Source organism: Urocitellus parryii, chromosome 7 (genome assembly GCF_045843805.1).
Source record: "Urocitellus parryii isolate mUroPar1 chromosome 7, mUroPar1.hap1, whole genome shotgun sequence".
Lineage (NCBI taxonomy): Eukaryota > Metazoa > Chordata > Mammalia > Rodentia > Sciuridae > Urocitellus > Urocitellus parryii.
In genome coordinates, this window is record NC_135537.1 from 40713340 (window position 1) to 40734442 (window position 21103).

General features: G+C 40.1%; 1 protein-coding gene across 3 annotated transcripts in view; it reads right to left on the bottom strand.

The window, feature by feature from the left end:
• Nucleotides 1-13308, bottom strand: part of Esrp1 (epithelial splicing regulatory protein 1) — a 51433-nt gene extending 38125 nt beyond the window's left edge. For all 3 annotated transcript variants that reach the window (XM_026383730.1, XM_026383739.1, XM_026383728.2), the window contains exons 1-4: nucleotides 13177-13308; nucleotides 12547-12675; nucleotides 11261-11374; nucleotides 7416-7530 (exon numbers count right to left, since the gene is read on the bottom strand). In XM_026383730.1, the coding sequence (XP_026239515.1) occupies nucleotides 7416-7530; nucleotides 11261-11374; nucleotides 12547-12675; nucleotides 13177-13308 (490 nt within the window). The remainder of the gene's footprint in view (nucleotides 1-7415; nucleotides 7531-11260; nucleotides 11375-12546; nucleotides 12676-13176) is intronic.
• Between the last annotated feature and the right edge of the window lie 7795 nt (nucleotides 13309-21103).

Genomic DNA, 21103 nt, shown 5'->3' on the forward strand with positions numbered 1-21103 from the left:
AAACCTACCCAACAGACCAAGTACACTCCAGAAGATATAAGATGAAGATAGAAGTTAATGGAATGGAGACAAAAAAAAAATTTAGAAGACATTTACATAGAATAAACCAATTATGGGCTGGGGATGTGGCTCAAGCGGTAGCGCTTGCCTGGCATGCGTGCGGTCGGGGTTCGATCCTCAGCACCACATACCAACAAAGATGTTGTGTCCGCAGAGAACTAAAAATAATAAATATTAAAAAATTCTCTCTCTCTCTCCCTCTCTCCTCTCTCACTCTATCTTTAAAAAAAAAAAAGAAAAAAAAAGAATAAACCAATTAGAAAAAGGAGACTTCATGATGACAAAATGAATCTTCTAAAGCTTATTTAAAAACAACAACAACAAAAAAAAAAATTGGGTAAAAATCATGGCTCCAGTGGTAGAGCATTTACCTGGCATGTGTGAGGCCCTGGGTTCGATCCTCAGCACCACATATAAATAAATACAAGATCCACTGATAACTAAAAAGTATTTTTTAAAAATGCTGTCATGCATATCTAAAAAGAACAAATTAAAAAAAAAATTTTTTAAATGCTGTAGTAGCAATTCAACTTAAAAAACAATATTATGGGGCTGGGGATGTGGCTCAAGCGGTAGCGCGCTCGCCTGGCATGCGTGCGGCCCGGGTTCGATCCTCAGCACCACATACAAAGATGTTGTGTCCGCCAAGAACTAAAAAATAAATATTAAAAAAAATTCTCTCTCTCTCTCTCTCTCTCTCTCCTCTCTCTCTCCTCTCTCTCACAAAAAAATAAAAAAAAATTAAAAAATTTTTAAAAATTAAAAAAAAAACAATATTATGGGCTGGAGATATAGCTCAACTGGTAGAGTGCTTGCCTCACATGCATAAGGCCCTGGATTCAATCCCCAGCACCATAAAACAAACAAAAACCATGTTATACTAGAATCACCAAACTCACATTTTAAAAGTAAAAAAAATTATTTTATAATTAAACATACAGTATTTCTATAGTCAATATATCACAGACCACAAGCCAACGCATTTGCTAGTTTGGCTCAGATCATGCTGATGTGATGCCAAAGATAATTCTTTTTTCCCTCTAGCTAACAAGGTCAATTACCAGCACAGCTTAACTGTACACTTGGGGACATTTTAAATCTCTTTCATATGAAGAGAAGGACAAAGAAAAGTCAGTGCTTCCCTTTAGTTTTTAAACAGGGCAATGAAGGTCTATACAACTACAATGGCCCAGTTCAATTAATCAGAACAAATAAGTATCCAAGTGTAGAATGAGCCACATTCACACAATATTTTACAAATGAAAAAGCCAAACTAACCTTAAAGTTTACCTATACTAACATGTAGCTGATGCTTTGAAAGTTCTATATCCACTCTCACCTGAGGTTAAAAAATAAGTGCCGAATAAGTTAAAATAAGGTTTTAAATATATAAGGAAGTACTTTTCAAAAACCCCAGATATTTTCATCTGAGACACCCAGCCACCTAGTGATGTGCACAGGCTCGCAGTTGACCCTGTGGAGTGTGGGGCGGGAAGGCTCTGGCTGATAGGTGTGGTTCACACACTTTCCCACACTCCTCCTAACAGTCTTTCCATTTTAATTCAGGAAACTGAGGCTGCCAAGTGCAAATAAATTGACCACAGTAAATCTCACTCCAGAGAGTGTTCTTAACCACTATGCTATTGAGGCTATTTACACCATTTCAATTTTTCATCTATGGGGAAAATAGGCCAATATCACTCTGCTAGAGCACTCCTATGTGCACATTTCCAAATCCTTTACACCCATTAAGAAATAGTAAAACACACACACACCCTACTAACCTATGGGCTGCAGGCAGGAGTGGTTTAGTCTTTTTTTTTTTTTTTTTTTTTTTAATTCTGACAACAGGAAGCTGAACTAGTGAAATGGTATTTGATAATCATGGCAAACAACATGCATGGATGCAATACCCAACAGCAGAACAGAAACTTTACAAAATAAACTTCACTTTACTGTCGAATAGCTTGGCTAGTATGTGCTCAGGAAAATATAAATTTAAAGAGATTTTTAGAAGAGAGATCACCTAAGTATAAAAAAAAAAAAAGATCTTTATAGACTTTAGACTTTTACTTTCTTATTAATGAGTAGGATTTCTGAGCATTAGATAGATGCTGGAGCATCTAAGTTAAGATTTAAAAAAAAAAAAAAAAATTCTAAGCCTTGGTTTTCCCAGCTATAAAATGAGGCTAATACCCCCTACCCCCAATGTTGGGCTATTGTGAGGCTCTTGAAGAAAAATATGATAGCTTTTCTTGTGTGTGTGTGTGTGTGTGTGTGTGTGTGTGTGTGTGTTGTGGGAAACTGAAGCCACAACCTCACGCAGGCTAATAAGCACATGCCCTACCACTGAGCTATATTACATCACTGATCTATAACCCCAACCCTGATCGTTCCTGTCTATATTTCATTAAGAGTTAAGATCTTAATAAAGGCTTAGAAAATTGAAGTAAACACAATGGTAACGAGAATAAATCAGTTCATGAACAAGGAAACTAAAAACAGGTAAAGAAATCAGGAAGTAATTCCAGCATTAGTGAGGAAACTCCAAGATTACTTTTTAAAAATAAATAAAAGTCACTTGTACAAACAGCACCATAATCAAAATGTCTTTTTCCATAGGAGCAACTAAACTAGTATTAATTTCTCCAAGGGAGCTAAGATAATTTCTTAAAAGAAAAAAAGGAAGGAAGAGGAAGGAGGTAAATAAAGGAGGAGAAGTGGAGGAGGAGGAGAAATCACAGAAGCACTACCCTGTCAAACTCTCACCACCTCACCTGATTAAATGAAGCTTACCAAATGCAATCTACAGTTTACCTGTAGATAAGGTCTTCTCAACTGGGATTGCACAATTAAGAAGCAGGCAACACACCTGCAACTGGAACAACTCGGAAGCCTAACACCAACATCAGAAATAGCTTTTGGAACAAATACAAAGAGGGAAAGAACTGCTAAAATAAGAACCAGAACTGTATTCAAGAAATTCCCCAAACCTTCTTTTATTAAAGTGGTCATACTTTCACACTTCCATAGTTTTCAACTGGGAATACCAAGATAAAAGTGAGGCTTGGAGAAGGCACAGTGGCAGGGCCTCTCTGGTCCAAGAGAGTTCAGATTCTGTGACTACACCTTTTTCTTTAGTTTCCTCTAACATTAGAGAATAACAACACTGGGGCTGAGAGTGAAGCTTGGTGCTGGAGCACTTGCCTAAAAATATTTTTTTTTCATTATCTATAAACACCTTGAAATGCTGCATAATGAAGTTCTACATTTTTAAAAAATTCATGGTTTCATTGCTTTCTCTTACAAAAATGTGTTGAACATTGCATTTGAGATATAAAAAATTACATTCAACATATGTGATCCAACAATCACACTTCTTGGTACTTACCCAAATGAATTAAAAACATGCCCCCACAAAAATCTGTGCAAAGATGTTTACAGCAGCTTTAGTCATAATAAAGCAACTTGGAAATAACAAAGTTGTCGTTCAATAGGAGAGTGAATAAACAAACTGTGGTACATAGAGACAATGGAATATTATGCAGCACTAAAAAGAAATGAATGATCAATCTGTGAAAACACATGGAGGAACCTTAAGTATATATCATTAGGAATAAGAAAAAGTCCATCTTAAAAGGCTACATACTATTCGATTCCAATTATGTGATATCATGAAAATGGTAAAACTACAGAGATAGTATAAAGGTTAGTGGGAGGAATGAACAGGTGAAACAGAAAGTACAATGAAGTTTTTCTATACCATGCTGATACTGCAACACATTATCGTATACAATGATGGATACACATCAATATAAAAACATTTGTCAAAGCCCAAGAAATACACACCATCAAATGTGAACTTTAATGTAAACTATGGACTTTAGATGATAATGTCAAGTATAGTCATCTATTTTAACAAATGTATCACTCTGGTACAGCATGTTGAAAGGAAGGGAGGAGACATGGAAGGAAGATATGAGGGTTTGGGTGAGTGAGGGAGAAAGCAAGGGTCTTACAGGAACACTATACATTCTGTTCCATTTGCTCTGAATCTAAAACTGCACTTCTTAAAAAAAAAAAAAATTATTAACATAGTACTGTAAAGCCACTGAGGTTCCAAACAAATCAATATTTCTTCACTTTTATCTAAAAACACAAAACAAGAATACAGACTGGGGGCTGGGAATATAGCTCAGCTGGTAGACTGCCTGCCTCACATGCACAAGCCATGGGTTCAATCACCAGCACCAACACATTAGTAAAAAATTAAAAGATTCCACAAGATAAATCATACAAACATATAAACGTGCAAATTTTCTTAATTGCTCCTTTCGCAGTATTGGCAGGAGCCTCTCTTCCTCCACCACTGGTTTACCTAGAAGAGGTAATCTAACAGGAGCAAATGACTCTCCATCTACTTGGCAAAGTCATCAAGGACATTCTTTGACTAGCTTTGTTTCAAAATTCAGGGTCATTTCTACATTAGCAAGGAAAATGGCTTAGTGTCCTGAAAGAATAAAACTCTTGCAGAGTTTTGCATAGATGAGCACAGTTGATAGGCAGATTTAATGTGATTGCTTTTGACCTCAAAAATTGTTCTGGTGGCCTCATCAGGAAAATATTGATTTCTCTGAATAAGAATCTTATGATAATTGATCATAGAAGCAATGAAAAAAAATTGCTAAGAAAGGTTGAATTTCACCCCCAGTACCAGAAATCGAATACAAAGCCTTGCAAATGCTAGACAAGTGCTCTACCTCTGAGCTATACCCCTAATCCTTTTTATTTTCAGACAGGGTCTAATTGTGGAGATTGGCCTCAAACTGTTAGCCTCTTGAGCAGCAGAATTACAGGCATGTACCACGTGCCCATCTAATCTTAAATGTTTTGATAAGTGGAAAATAAACACGAAAATATAACACTAAACAGTCTAAAAATGCTATTAACTAGCCAGATGTACGAGGCATACACCTATAATCTCAGCAATATCAGAGGCTGAGGCAGGAGGATTACAACTTAGTAAGTCTGTCTCAAAAAAAAAAAAAAAAAGTAGTTGGGGGGTAGCCCAGTGTTGGTAGGGTATTCTTGGGTTCAATTGCCACTATAGGGGGAAAAAATTACGATTAAGATTAAAATCTACTTGTCAGTTAGTAATAAAACTATAAACCCAAGACTCAATTTAAGTCAAAAGACACTAATCTATAAAAAAGTTATTTTAAAAAAATCTCCCAGATGGACAACACCTTTGTTTTATTTATTTTTATGTGGTGCTGATAATTGAACCCAGTGCCTCACACATGCTAAGCAAGCAAGCACTCTACCCCTGAGACACAATCCAAGCCCCTTTCCCGATTTTTAACTGGTGCATTTTAGTTGGAAACACTAATGGGATGTTGTTATATATTCGTACGCGTACACGATACACAATATAATTTGGCCAATATCATTCCCCTAAAAAAGTTATTTTTAAAGAAATATAAAATCTTGTCATTTCAATGAATGCATGGTCATGAAAGTCTGCCTCAAATTTCAGTTTCAATGCTCATGAAAATAGAACCCAACAGCTTTATTCACAATTAAGCTCTTTAGCCAAATATTTCTGATTTTCATCTGTATAGCATTGAAAAAAACTGCCAATGTATGCTCATAGAACTAGAACGAAAAGAAATGATAGAAAAGAAACTCCTAAGAAGCCCCTATTTGTAGTTGTGGACATTTTTACTAGTAAATTGATCTATAATCTCTAGGAAAATGTTTTCTTTAAGAAGAAACGGAGGGCTGGGTGTGTGTGGCTCTGTGCTAGAGTGCTTGCCTGGTATGTGTGAGGTCTTGAGTTCAATCTCCAGCAACAAACCCCTCCCGGCCAAAAAACAAACAAAAAACCCACAAATTGTTTTGTTTTGTTTTTTAAGAGGAAACAATCATTGGAGAGAGATCTTAAATACTGCCTATACCTACTGAAATTGTCATATTTTTTAAAAATTAAGACTTTTCAAAATTCTCTCATCTACTGATGGTTGTGAGCGTGTATGTACAAGCACGCACATGCTCACTGGGGATGAAAAGAACCTTGACCATATTAAGCACATATTCTACCACTGAGCTACACCCACACCCCTGATATTTGCTCTAGATACTTTTATTCTAAATACTAGGGTATCAAATAGTTTAGCATATTCTAAGCACACCCAAAATGTATATCTTAAGTCCTCACTCCCAATGGGACTGAATCTAAAGAAGAGGGTTTTCAGGAGACAGTTAAGGTTAAATGAGATCATAAGGGTAGGAGGCCCTAACCAATACAACAAACAGCAGGCTTTAGCTCTTGAAAATGAATGAGAAAGTTTAAGAATAAGCCTCTACAGCTGGGCATGGTGGCCCATGGCTGTAATTCCAGTGGAGGCTGAGGCAGAAAGATTGCAAGTTCAAGGCCAGCCTCAGGAACTTAGCAAGACCTTGTCTCAAAATAAAAATAAAAATGTCTAGGCATGTAGCTCAACAGTATGCACCTCTAGATTCAATTCCTGGTACAAACAAAAACAAAGACAAAAAAATTTACAACTGCCAAGTTCCTAAAAATAACAGATTTGACTTTATAATGATTCTCAGTGCTGTGGGGGAGTAGTCTAACCTATTATTCAGTTTTCATTTGACATATTAGCACATGACTGCTTATTAGTTAACACTTTAAAGACTTACTAGATGCAAGATAATGGGTCATTCATAAACTTCAAAATTTATGATTACAAATACTTACTTTTACAATATATAATGCATTAAATATACTCCCTTGATAAATAAAGATTTGGGGGACAATGACCCTATTTTATCACCAAAGATGCATCATAACCACCATAATCTTGTATGTATTTGAGAAACTCAGGGGAGATTAAAAGAGGAAATCAATGAACTGCAGTTTGTAAAGGACATTTACCCTTTACTTAATAAAGTTATCCATTCCAAAGAACAAGATAAACCCTAAGACCAGATAAGCAAGATCAAGTAGCCTTGCCATTTGCATCGAAGACAGCAAAGTCTTCACTTTCTCCTCCAACTCATCACACCCCTCACCCAAAAAATACCATCATCTGTAACTGAACCTTATTTTAGATGCAATCACCTTCACAAAAATCCATGTCTAAGTCCATGCAACTGTTCAATTCATTTAATAATAACTACTCTGAAAGATTAATATAAGTATACTGTAAGTATATTTACAGTATATAAATGTGGACCAGACAATATCATTCATACACTGATGAAGTTTAAAACATTTAGAAGTTTTTCAAATTGCATTTTTTTTTTCTTGGAGCTATATGCAATTGGTTCTTGATTAATCATTTAAAGGATACACTCTGCCATTGCTGCAACATCCAGTTTGTCAATATCAGGTGAACCAGGGCAACATTTCTTAAATTCTTTTCGAAGATCAAAAAAGGAATAGAAGCATTCAGGTAGTAATACATTCTGAGGAAGGACAAGGTAGATATTGTTAACTAGGTAAATTTGCTCAGTGTTTCTCTAGTAATTAAGACTAAGAATTCAATGTAGGCATATTTTACCATGATTTTTAAAAATATAAGAACAGCTTTATTTTTAATAGCTGGTCCTATTATTGCATTAGATCTTATATATAGGTCTCACATAAAAAAAATCCATTTTATTTCAATGAACTGGATTACAATGTACTCCATTATGCATTTCATTCAAAACATTTCTGAAGCTTTAATATATCTGAGTTGTTATACTTTATATTTTCTGAATAATACATTCTTTTCCCAGCCATAAGCATTTTATTTATTTATTTTTCAAGAAAAATATATTTTTATTTTTTTTTTTATTTTTGGTAACCAGGATTGAACCCAGGGTGCTTAACCACTCAGTGGGCCACATCCTCAACCCATTTTTTTTTTTTTAAGTTGTAGTTGGACACAATACCTTCATTTTATTTATTTATTTATTTTTATGTGGTGCTGAGGATTGAACCAAGGGCTGCACATGTGTGAGGCTACAACCCCAGCCCAATCATTTTAAACCATCTGCATTTTCAAGTATCAGTTTTCGTGCAGATACATAAGTTTATACATAAGATTAAGTTGTAAAATTTAGTAGTTCTAACTACTATTGGGTACTAATAATACATATTGTCAGTACTAAATTAGATAAGATAGTAAATTCCTAATATACACATGTATATATACATATATACATTCACACATGTGACTGTATATACACATATACATATATATGCAGTCACCTCAGAAAATAATTCATGTATGTGTATATATACATATGTGTGATATGTATAAACATACACACATACACATACACACATATATTTTATAATATATATGCCTTAAAACTCAAAAGCAAAGAAATGGTTCCTTGCTATTCTTGGCTCCAAGCGGCACTCATGTGATTATTAAACAAAGCTCAACAGTGTTGACAAATATTACAGTGTGTGTGTGTGTGTGTGTGTGTGTGTGTGTGTACAACAAAAAACCCTCATTGAATAACTTAAAGTTAAAAAAAACCAAAAAACAAAAAAACCCCATTATTTAACTGGGTATGGTGACACACGACTGTAATCTTTGGATTCAGGAGTCTTAGGAAGGATGATTGCAAACTCAAGGCAGGCCTTGGCAATTTAGCAAGACCCCCATCTCAAAATAAAAAAATAGCTCTGGGGATGCAGTTCAGTGGTAAAGCGCCCCGGGTTCAATCCCAAGTACCAAAGCAACAAAAAGTGAACTACCAAAAGAATCATGAATTCTCAGTTACCCACAAAAGTATTAATTTAAAAACTGTCTGCCTATACAGCAATAAAGGATCAATTTAAATAGCTGTGTTCAAGCTGGCACATGCCTGTAATCCCAGCAGCTTGGGAGACAGAGGCAGGAAGATGGCAAGTTCAAAGCCAGCCTTCAGCAACTTAGCTAGGCCCCAAGCAACTCAGTGAGACCCTATCTCTAAATAAAAAAGGGCTGGGGATGTGGCTCAGTGGTAGAGCACTTGCCTAGCATTTGTGAGGTGGGTTTGATTCTCAGCACCACATTTAATAAATGAATAAAATAAAGGTCCATAAACATGTAAAAAAAAAAAAAAAATAGCTGTATCCATTTAAAATACTGAGCATTTTAGTTAGTGCTTATGAAATGTTGGCTACCCTGGGTGAGCTTTCTGCTCTTCTTTGTTCCCTAAGTAGTATTTCCAGGGAGTGAAACCATGATCTTATGTTAAATTATAGAGGCTGAAAGTATTTGTATAGTATGAATGTTCCTTGTAAAAATAATGCTTTTCTACAGAAGTCTGAAAGAATATATCTACATGTGCTTATATTAGTAAAAACATTTTAATCTATTGTTTTCTGCATAGATTATTTCTTTTACATTTCCCATTTTGCCTATAAATGAATATACAAGATTACTTTTATTATATTAAACTGTTTTAATTTCTTATATTTAGTCTATCCTAATAAAACCAACTTAGGAAAACATTTTTTTTCCTCCAGAGTTTTTCCATACCCAAAGCAATCCATCTAAAATAATGGAAACAACTGTTTTCCTCTGATCCAATAAGAATTAAGACCCCCATATTAATATTTTTTGGGAAAAAATAATTCCCATGTCTTTTTAGGTCAAGGGTATAGGAAATGAATTAGCACTTAATAAAACTGAAATAACAACTAAAATTCTTATAAAAGGAGTGATCACCTTATCCCTCAAATAATGTAACTTGGATTTCTTCTTCAGACATTTAAAATTACTATATACTTAACTAATTTCCCAGCTTTCTCTACTTGAGGACTAAAGAAAATCTGTACTGACTATACTTTCCGGTGTCATCAATTGTCAATCTACATTTTTCTTTTCTTTTTTTTTTTTTGAGAGAGAATTTTTTAATATTTATTTTTTAGTTTTTGGTGGACACAACATCTTTATTTTATTTGTACGTGGTGCTGAGGATCGAACCCAGCGCCCCGCGCGTGCCAGGTGAGCTCGCTACCGCTTGAACCACATCCCCAGCCCCTCAATCTACATTTTTCATTGCAAGACTTGCCTCATAGACTTACCTAAATATATTCTTATCTTTTCAAACTCAGTGCTTGCCTGGCACAATAAAAAGTTACGGCTTAAATTAATTTAAGTTGTTAAGAGCAACTAGCTTAGCAGTGATTGGCTACCCTGAGTGAGCTGTCTGCTCTTCAGTTCCCTAAGTAGTATTTCCAGGGAGTGAAACCATAATATATCCATGACAAGACTTCTCACTCTATAGTCTTTTCCACACCAGAAAAGTTAACAAAATTAAAAAATTGTCCTGACCCTATAGATTTAAGATTTAGTCTTGAACATTCCCTTAAAAATTAGATAAAGTGTGCCATAATTAATATTTTGCTAGTTGTATAGTTAAGTGTTATTTAAGCAGACTTTTTAATGAATTATAATTAAAATGGTTGAGTTGAACTTATTGACCCCTTCCTTTTTAGGATAAAGTATTTCAAGAAATGAAAATATTATAATGCACTAAAACACCATTCTTGCTTTCCTACCCGTATTTTGTCAAAATATCAAACTCCATGCTAACTCTGGAAGTGGGAGAACATCAAGCATCTTGAAAACAATCTTTTTGTGGGTTGGGGTTGTAGCTCAGAGGTAGAGCTCTCACCTAGCATGTGTGAGGCCCTGAGTTCGATCCTCAGCACCATATAAAATAAAATAAAGATATTGTGCCTATCTACAACTAAAAAATAAATATTTAAAAAAAAAAAAACAATCTTTTTGTTAAGTTACCAAATTACTGCAAACCTGAACATCTCCATAAAATTGTCATGCGTCTTGTAACTGGGTAAAATATACATAATATTAAATTTACCATTTTAATATATATGTGTGTGTGGTGCTGGGAAACCAAACCCACATGTGCTACACATGTGCTCTATCACTGAGCTATATCTCAGGCCCAATTTTAGCAATTTAAGTGTACATTTCACAAGCAATAAGTACATTAGTATTTTGCAACTCACAACCTTCTTTTTTCAGAGCTTTTTTATCTTCCCAAAATGAAATTATTGGTCGCATGAAACAATAACTCCCTACCTGCAGCTTTTTAAAAATAATAAGTTGGATAAGCCAGTTTTCTAAAAAGCTTTCATTCATCTCAAAAGTCCAACCATTTTTCCAGAAGCCAGCACTCTTACCTTCTTGGAAGCCTCAGGATGCAGAATTTGCCTGACATGAAGCTGCCCATCAGTACAGAGACAGAAGGAAGTCCCTACCCCGATATTGAGTTCATTGCTCACTGATTGGTTAAACTGAAAGAATAAGACACACAGGGAAGAACACAACTGATACAGGGTTTACAAACTCTTCAAAATGGCCCCACTTGGTAATAACTGGGGTCGGGGCGAGTCATGCCGGTGAGCCTAAAATTGACAACGCTGCTGGGGCAGACATCACAAATCCCCCTAGACAGGTTTCGGTAAGGACGCTTTCCATCCAATTCACAGTTTTTGCTCATAAGTGCATTTCCCCTCCCGTACCCCCTTCTATTTTTGCGATAAACTCATTGAAGACAAATCAGAGGTCTGCTTTCCTGGTAGGTTGCCTTCAGATTACATCATTCCCCAGCGTTACTTTGTTTGCATGTGCCAGGTTTAAGAAAGAAACCAATTTCTGATAAACAAAGCAGACAATGGATACACAGACCTCTGTAAAGGCTGGTAACACGAACCTGGAATACACCCCAGAAATGATAACTTTCTCCTATAATTCGAAACTCATGTGCTAGGGCAGAGACAGTGAGAGCTCCGGGTATTCATAGGTGCGCAGGTGTTGGGCGCCCCGCCCTAACCCAGGATCTGCCAGTTTTTAAGTTACCTCAGTTCCAAAAAGGGGATTCCACCAGTTCCAAGGTGACCCAAACCTTACTTGAGACTGAGATCAAAACCATTAAGGAAATTATAGAACCCAGCCTTTTTTTTGGAGAGTTCAGAAGACTAAAAGCAGTCGGGCTCTTTCAGGTTCTGACCAAAACTCGGCCGTTTCTATCACGCGACGCCAGGTTGGCTGGCACCATCTACACCATAGCGCCCCCTGCTCCATGGCAGAGCCACAGACCCAAACCCCATTGGCGACTGGAGCGTTTGGGGTCTGGACCTGGAGATGGGGACTATACAATTCATCTAGCTTCGCTGGTCATTCAAATGGTTAAACGCTGCCGAGTCTCCGACCCCAGGAACTACTCTAGGAAGCTACTGGAAAACTAGCAAATTTGGGTAGTTTGGGTAAGGAAGCGAAAAGGAGCAACGACCTCTCCCAGTCCCCCGGACCAGGCTCCCATCCAAGCGACTGGGAGTCCCGCCACCCAGCCCCAGGGACCCGCGGCGACCACCCCGAGAGGATGTGCAGCTGTAGGGTTGGGTCCGGTTGTGGGGCTGCCGGGACAGCCCGGTTGGAAGTGGGCGGTGTGGCCCGGGGCTGTCACCTGTCGGAGGGCTTGGTCCAGCTGAGGCGCGGAGGATAAGCTTTCGGCGTCTATTTTAGTTTCTTCTTTGCACTCCTCGGTCAGTTCCAACTGATCCGGTCTAACTAGCACTTCGTGCAACTGTCCCACCTCCAGGGAGAGAGAAACAGGGGGTCAGTTTCCCCTTTTTCGATTCCGGAGCCTTTCTCCAGGCTTCCCCCTCGCTCCCCTGTAGCGGCGGCCCGCGCCTCTACAGGGGTCCAGCTGCATAATCAAAGCTCACTACACTACAGCGGCTCCTGTGGCTCAGCGGTCCGCGCGTCCCAGCCCCCTGCCCCACCCCCACCCGGATCAAGTCGCAAAGGTTTGGGAAGTGGGCTTCGGGGGCCCGGGAAGGCCACACGGTTTCGGCCCAGCGTTCCCCGACCAGCAGAGAACCCGTCTCAGCAGCTCCAGGCCTCTCCACCTGGGCCAGGTTTCAGAAGACTGAAATGGCTCCAAGGCGGTTGGCCAACCAGTTTGGTTTTATTCTGAATTCTCTAGGCCTCTGGTCCACTCCCACAAGTGGGATACTTATTTACCTACCCCCTCCTCGAAACTTCCACAACAAACTTCTTGCCCTACGCCTTGGACAAGAACGTGAAGAAATACCTTCTTGTTGGCCAGATCCACGACTTTCCATAACAGCAGGATCAGCTCCTTCTCATCCGAGCCCAGCTTGGCCCCGGTGGCCCCAGCAGTGATCCCAAAAAGTACCACCAAGTAATCCGGAGACGCCGTCATGACGATAGGTGGGGAGGGGAAGAAGGGGGGTCGGGAGGCGGTGAGGCGGGGTGGAAGTGAGAACGAGAAAACCTGTGCTAAAACCTTCTTCTAAGAGAAAAAGAAAGAGCACCCACCCCCCCTCCTCGCTGCCGCCAGTGCAAAAGGCGGTAACCAACCACCCAAGCCCACACCTGGCCGGTGCTCCACACCCAGGGCAGGAAGGGGGGTGGGAAGGAGGGTGCAGGAGGCCTGCCCTTTTTGTATTCAATTGCCCGTGCGTTTATGAAAAAGCCAGGAGCTGGGCTGTACTCCCGGGAGGCGCGCGCAATGGCTGAAAGCTTTTCTGTTTTGGGATGTGGCTCTACCTGCCCGCCCCTTCCCCCTCCCCCACGTGGTGCAGGTAAGAGACACCTGGCGGCGCCGGCCCATTGGCTCCTTCAAACCACTACGTGGCAGCGGTGGGGGAGGAGGCCGCTTGGAGAGGGGGAGGAGGGGGAGGTAGACAATGGCTAGATGAATGGGGAGGCCAGGTTGAGAGGGGTGGAGGGAGAGCCGAAGGGGCGGGGAAGGGGCGGTAGCCACCCAGAGGGTAGACTGGGCTGGACTGGGAAAGTGAGGGGTAAAGGGCGGGGAATCGCGGAGAAGGGTCCCTACAGGACGTACCAGAGGTGTGGGGGAGCTCAAGGGAAGTCTGGCTGGGAGGAACGAAGCTGAAGGTTTTTAAGGGTCACGAGAAAAAGCCAGGCGCGGGGAGGCGAAAGGAGGCTAGAGGTGAGGCCCCGGGCGCGAAGCTGCCCAGGGTGCGGCGCCCGGCGAGGCGAACCGCGGTGGGAGGGACCGGACAACGGCAGCCAGGAGGTGGCTGGGGCAATTGCCGAACCCCGGAAAAGCCGCTCCCGAGCCTAACACACCTTTCAATGCAAACAAGGAGAAATTCTGCAGTCCCTCCCCTTCACCTGGCCAGAGCGCCAGAGCACGCTCCCCTAACTCCGCAGCGCTGCCCACCTTAGAGAGAAACCCCGCGCGCCGCAGAGCTGGACGCCTGGGGCGCCCAGCCACCAAGTCACGCCCCTGGACGCAGTTACTCAAGGCGCCCAAAGCGGCTGGGAGACCCCCTCGAGGAAATTCAAACACAACGGCCCCCACTCCCTTTTCTCTCAACTACTTTAATTACTACATCTTGTTTGCACTGGCTGCTCGTTCGAGACTGGAACGTCCTCCAGGGTTGGGGCCCACTTCCTTTGATTGGCTTTGGGCTCCAGATAAAAATGCAGCGACCCCACATACCTAATAAAGGTTTTCCTAAATCAGGTCAAGCAAGTTTTCCCCTCAATTCCGCGCTCTGATCCCATGCCCTTCAAGTGTGCCTTTTGGCTTTGTACTTGGAGTGTGTAGACTTAACCAAGGTACCCGCCTCTCCTAGCTCAGCTTGGTTTGTACTTGTGCGCTCACGACCACCACCCCCCCAAACCACCAAGTTGGACGGCGACGTGGTGGGTCGCGCGCGTGTCGTTTTAGAGAGACAAGCACCAGAGGTGGAGTTTCTTCGGGTTTTATATTTCAAACAGGTCTATTCTCGGGAACAGAATTCCGTCTGAAATTTTTACTAATTTGACCCCAGGTATCCAGCCCCTCGTATTCATGATGTGAAATCAGTCAACCAAACACCTAGTGTACCTACGCCGGGTACAAATCGGTCACTTTTCGAGGAAACTTGTTAGGGGAAGATGGAGATTCGGCTTTCCCGGTGGGGTTTGAGACTCCTGGGAGCGGGGAGAGGAGCTCAAGGCCCTAGCAGTGGGTTTCCTGGTAGGACGAGGTGCGGGCGGAGGCGGAGCCGCGGGCGGTGCAGGTAGCTGCTTGCCTCCCCAGAGAGCGGGCGGAGGCCGGGTTCCCACACCTGCCATGCTGCGACCGCGTTCCGTACAACCCTCGTTCGCGGCTGGAGTTCCAGGGGCGCTCGCTTCGCACTTCTAGATTTCAAGGTGCGGAGGTGCCCCTGCTGGATCGCAGCGGGTCCTCGACCCGCCTTACCCCAGTATCAAGGAGTTACCCTCCCTGGCCCTTGGGCATCGCGGGGGCTGGAACTGGGCGCGGAATGAGGCCAAGAAGGACTTGGGAAAACCACCCAGATTGCATTGCAGTAGGCGAGGCCGCCTGGAGGAGCCGGTTTCCCCCGAGCCACCTCCCCACAGGGCTTTCTCGGTGCGCGGTTCCCAGATGCTCTTCTCTGTCCGCCCCGGAGGCGCTGTCTCGCAGGGACGCTGGACCGGGTACTTGGCATGGCTGGGCCGACCAGATCTCACCTGGCTGCCAGGAGGCCAGACGCCACGACAGGCGACTGTTGCTGAGAAAGTGATTTGAACAGCTTGGAAAGCGTGGGCCCGCCCGTCCTTTCAGGGTTTTGGTGTTTGGATTCATCATTTGTATAACGCGTTTGGATAAACTGAAGACTTAATAAATCAGAACGATTTCCAAGAATTCCACAGCAGCGTTATCCAACTTAAAATCATGAATCTCTTAATGCCCCCTTTTTAGAGACTTTTTTCCTTCGTTTTTAAGGAACTTGAATCCGTGTGTTTTTTTTTAATATTATTATTTTAAAGTTTGATTCATGCAACTGGATTTACAAGGACAGGGATAGTTTTGTTTTGTTTCGAATATGTTCTGAGGGTTTGAAACAGAGCCTGACATATATTATGCACTCAACAAATATTTGTTGAATGATTGTAGTAACATCCACCCATTTTTGCAGCTTTGTCTTCTAAGCCTAGGGCTTGACTGCAAAGGCTAGATTCTCAACCTGGAAATCTACAGGTAACTTAAATCTCAAATGTTTATAAAGAGTAGGTGCTAATTCTCCACAAACTTAACTTTTATTAAACTAAAATCACAAAAGGAAAGAATGCCAAGGAGGAGAAATCTATGTGATACAAGTAAATCCATTCTGGATACAAAAATATTTTATTACTATCACCACCATCTATTTAAAAAACAAACAAAACTCTCCTAAAGGAAGGCTCATTCAAGTCTTCACTCAACATCGCATCTAAAACGTCACAAATAAATTAATAAAAAAAATGCAAGGGTGGGGACATGGGGTTATTACTGATGGTGGAATGTGAGGATCATTATTATCCAAAGTACAGGTAGGAAGACACAAATGGGTGTGAATATACTGTGTATACAACCAGAGATATGAAAAATTGTGCTCTATACGTGTAATAAGAATTGTAATACATTCCGCTGTCGTATATAAATAAAAAAGGAAAGAAAAATAAATAAATAAATAAAAGGTGCTTTGCAAAAAAAAAAAAAAAGAATGCAGGAGTGATCCAAATTTCAAACTGAGGGTCAGTATACTCTTAAATTTTATTTTTTTAATTAGGGCATTATAATTATACATAGTTAGGTTTATTTTGACAAAATCATACATGCAAGAATTTGATTTTAATCCTCTCCCCACAGTATATTCTTAAACATATTAATGTCCTGAAAGACAAAGACTAACGAATTGTTCTTAATTAAAGTAGTTTAAAAGAAATTATCCTGAACCCCCCCAAAATATTGTTGTTTTTTTTTGTTTGTTTGTTTGTTTTGTTTTTTCCTTTAAGGAACAGGAGGCAAATACAGTCTTCAGATTAACAGTATTATATCAGTGTTAATTTCTCAATTTTGTAGTGTTACTGTGGTTAGGCGGGAGAAAGGTCTTATTTTAAGGAAGCATTTAGGAAGTATTTAGGGGTCAGGAGGAATCATGTTCACGTGCCTGTAATCCAGGGAGGGATTACAGTGAGGCTGAGGCCAGCCTCTACAATTTAGCAAGACCCTGTCTCCGAATTAAAAAAATTTTTTATTTTTTTATTTATTTATTTTTTTTTTAATATTTATTTTTTAGTTCTCGGCGGACACAACATCTTTGTTTGTATGTGGTGCTGAGGATCGAACCTGGGGCGCACGCATGCCAGGCGAGCGCGCTACCGCTTGAGCCACATCCCCAGCCCCCCCAAAAAAAAAAAAAAAAAATTTTTTAAAGGGGGAGAAGCAGGTTGGGGTTGAGGGCACATGCCTACAATCTCAGCAACTCCAGAGGCTACAGCAGGAGGATCATGAGTTTAAAACCAGCCTCAGCAATTTAGCAAGACTCTGTCTTTTTTTTTTTTTTTAATATGTATTTTTTAGTTGTAGTCAAACACAATACCTTAATTTTATTTATTTTTTTTAATGTGGTGCTAAGGATCGAGCCCAGGGCCTTGCATGCTGGGCGAGTGCTCTACCGCTGAGCCACAACCCTAGCCCAAGACCCTGTCTTAAAAGGGTTGGGGATGTGGCTCAGTGGTTAAGTGCCCTTAGGTTCAATCCCTGGTACCACAAAGGGAGAAGGGTTAGGGGGTGTAGCTCAGTTGTAGAGCATCTCTGGGTTCAATTCCTAGTACTGCAAAAACAATAACAATTTACATGTCTGTAAATTTCTCTCAAAATGTTCAAACAATATTTATAGAGAGTGATAAAGCAATTGCATTAAAATGTTAACATTGAATCTGGGTGAGGGAATTATTTATGCTATTCTTCTGAATGTTTCTGTAAGTCTAAAACTATTTCAAGCTTGAAAGTTTTTTTTTAATGTTTTCATTGGCTGTAAATAATTTTTTTTTTAATTTTTTTTTACAATTTTAATTTTTGTATTTGTTTTAATTAGTTACACATGACAGTACAATGATCTTCACATCATAAATTTGAATCAGATGGGGTATAATTTTTCATTTTTCTGATTGTACAGGTTGCAGAATCACATTGGTCATGCAGTCACGTATATACATACAGCAGTAATAATGTCTATTTTATTCTGCTGTCCTTCCTTTCCCCCTTTAAAGCATTTTCTTTCTGCCTCCACCAGTCTGGTCTTTAATAAGGTTCTGTGCCAAAATTTCCTTCTATGATAAACTAACCCCTCATGTCATAAAGTGAATCTTTTGTTGTTGCTGTTGTTGTTGTTGTTGTTTGTTTTTTCCCTGGTGAATGAAAGAAGAGTAAAAAAAAAAGGTGACCAGTTTCTGCATGACAATCTGTTTATGTACTTCAAGGTTGTTCTCAAGTAATCTTTCCTAAATAACTTCTTTAAGGTCTATTCTGTGAATATTATTTTCCTGCTCTTTAATTATCTTTATTATCCTCCTTTGTCCTTGTCACTTTTAGAGAGCATCTTGAACTAGACAGAATATGAGTAAATGTCTGTTGGGCTTCACCATTGACACCCTGCTACATATATATCACATTCTTAACTACTTAGAATGAAGATCCCTTTTTAAGACTACAGTAGCAGCACTGTTTATGGACTCCAGTTTCATGTGAGATTTTTTTTTTTTTTTAATATTTATTTTTTTAGTTTTCCACGGACACAACATCTTTGTTTGTATGTGGTGTTGAGGATAGAACCCGGGCCCACGCATGCCAGGCGAGCGCGCTACCGCTTGAGCCACATCCCCAGCCCTCATGTGAGATTTTTTGCAGTAGAGGGAACTGAACCCAGGGGCACTCTGCCACTGAGCTACATCTCCAGCCCTTTTAATTTTTTATTTTGAGACAGGGTCTTGCTAATTTGCTATGGCTGACCTTGAACTTGCGATTGCCCTGTCTGTGCCTACAGGTGTGGGCTGCCATGCTGGGTGCTTTATGTCTCACTTGTATGTTCTCTTGTAATAGGTACAAGAACCTTCAAAAGTAAATCAAATGCCTGGTGCAGTGGCTCACACCTGATATCCCAATTACTCAGGAAGTTGAGGCAGGAGGATCACAAGTTCAAAGCCAGCCTCAGCAGTTTAGCAAGACCTGGTGTCCTTGAGTTATTTAGAGGTGATGGTGCACAAATTTGTGAAAATACTAAGAACAGGGGCTGGGGATGTGGCTCAAGCGGTAGCGCGCTCGCCTGGCATGCGTGCAGCCCGGGTTCGATCCTCCAGCACCACATACAAACAAAGATGTTGTGTCCGCCAATAACTAATAAATAAATATTAAAAAAAAAAAAAAGAAAGAAAATACTAAGAACAACTGAATTGTGCACCTTGAATGGATGAATATTGTGGTTTGTGAATTACATCTCAATTTTTAAAAAGCAAATCAAGTAAAAATCTATGTTCTGAGGCTACCATAGCCATTGATATTTCTTAGTTATCTGAAGTATACACAGTTGTAAGAGACCTCATTTGGGACCTCATTTTATATTCCTTGGACAGGTCTAACTTATGAAGTGGAGAGGTAAGGAGAAGTGATGGTCATGATAACTAAATAAATTATAATTTTCTATATGCTACACATTTAAACAAATTACTGGTCTGAACCTATATTATAGCAATTATTATAGACTATGTGGAAAAAGTATAGGTTTAATAATTGGCCCTACCAATTTGCTATCTCATGACTTTGGGCATGTTCCTTTACCTCAGAAGGACCTGGTTTCTCACATGTGAATATGGAGATGTGATGATGTACCCTTCATAGATATTAAAGGAAGAGAGAATGTGTAAGTATCTTTAATCAAGAAATTTATTGCTAAAGAGGCATCTTTGAATGAGGAGGCCTTTCTCAAAGCAACCAGGCCATTGATTTTCTGGCATTATCTTGGAGACACCATCAAGGTGTATCAACAAGCCTTGGTTGCCTGCTCTGTTATAGGGAAATACAAAGAAAAATACAGATATGGAAATGTATCAGGAATCTGGACAGCATGGCTTATAAGATATGCCTGATTCTTGGAGATCATAGAATCCATTCCGTTTTACTGGGCATCCAAGGAAAAGAGATCATACCCAGGGAATTCCTCTCTTTTTACTCCTAGCCTTATGCCATCAAGCACAATTACCCTTCTTCCCCTGTCCCTTACTTGAGAGTACTTACTGCCTCTTCCAAAATCCAGAGACAGGAAAGCACAATGGTGAGCTTTATCTTTTAAGTCAAGGTGGGGTTGACAAGAGTGGGGAAAGAACTATTGTTTCTCTCAGTTCCTAAGTTTCTGAATACCCCTCAACCCTCAACCCCTTCAGCTAATAAAGGGCCAATTTTATTATTCTGGCAAAAGGTAACCCAAAGACCAGGAAATAGTTGTTGCCCTGCTTTGTGTGTGTCTGAAGTATGTAAAGTGCTATTGAGAGAACACTTGGCAGAACTGCCATTTGGAGACAGTAAAGATAATTTTTATGACTGGCCTATATCTGCTTCATTTGCATGTCACTACTTTCTCACCTAAAGATTTCTAAGTGACTGAAATCTGTACAAAATATCAGACATACATGCAGTCATTGAACAAATACGGGCACCCTAGTTTGTACCAGGTAAGGTGTTGGGCACTGGAAACGCAATTATGAAAAAATACACAGTTCTTGCCCTTATTGATCGGAGAGGACAAAGAGTCACGAAACAAATGTATCATTACAACAATGACAAGTATGCTAAAGGTTCAGAGCTCTGAAAGATTGCACAACCACAGGACATAAACTCCACTAGGAAGACAAGAAAGGCTTCACTGAGCAGTGGCATTCAAATTACAGCCTCGAACAGAAGTAAAATAATCAAAGAGGCAGGAGCAGGTGAGGAAGAAGGAAAAGAGGGTGCGTGGCATACAGAAATAATTAAGGAAAGGGGCCAAAGATAAGATAAGATGCTGGAGAAGTATGTGAGACCTTAAGAGTCATTATATATATAAAATTTGTTTTTCTAGGCAAGTGCTCCACCACAGAGTCACAACCCCAGACCCTTAAGAGTCATTATTGACTTCCTGCTATGTCCAACTGGTCACCAAGTTCCATAGAGTTTCCCT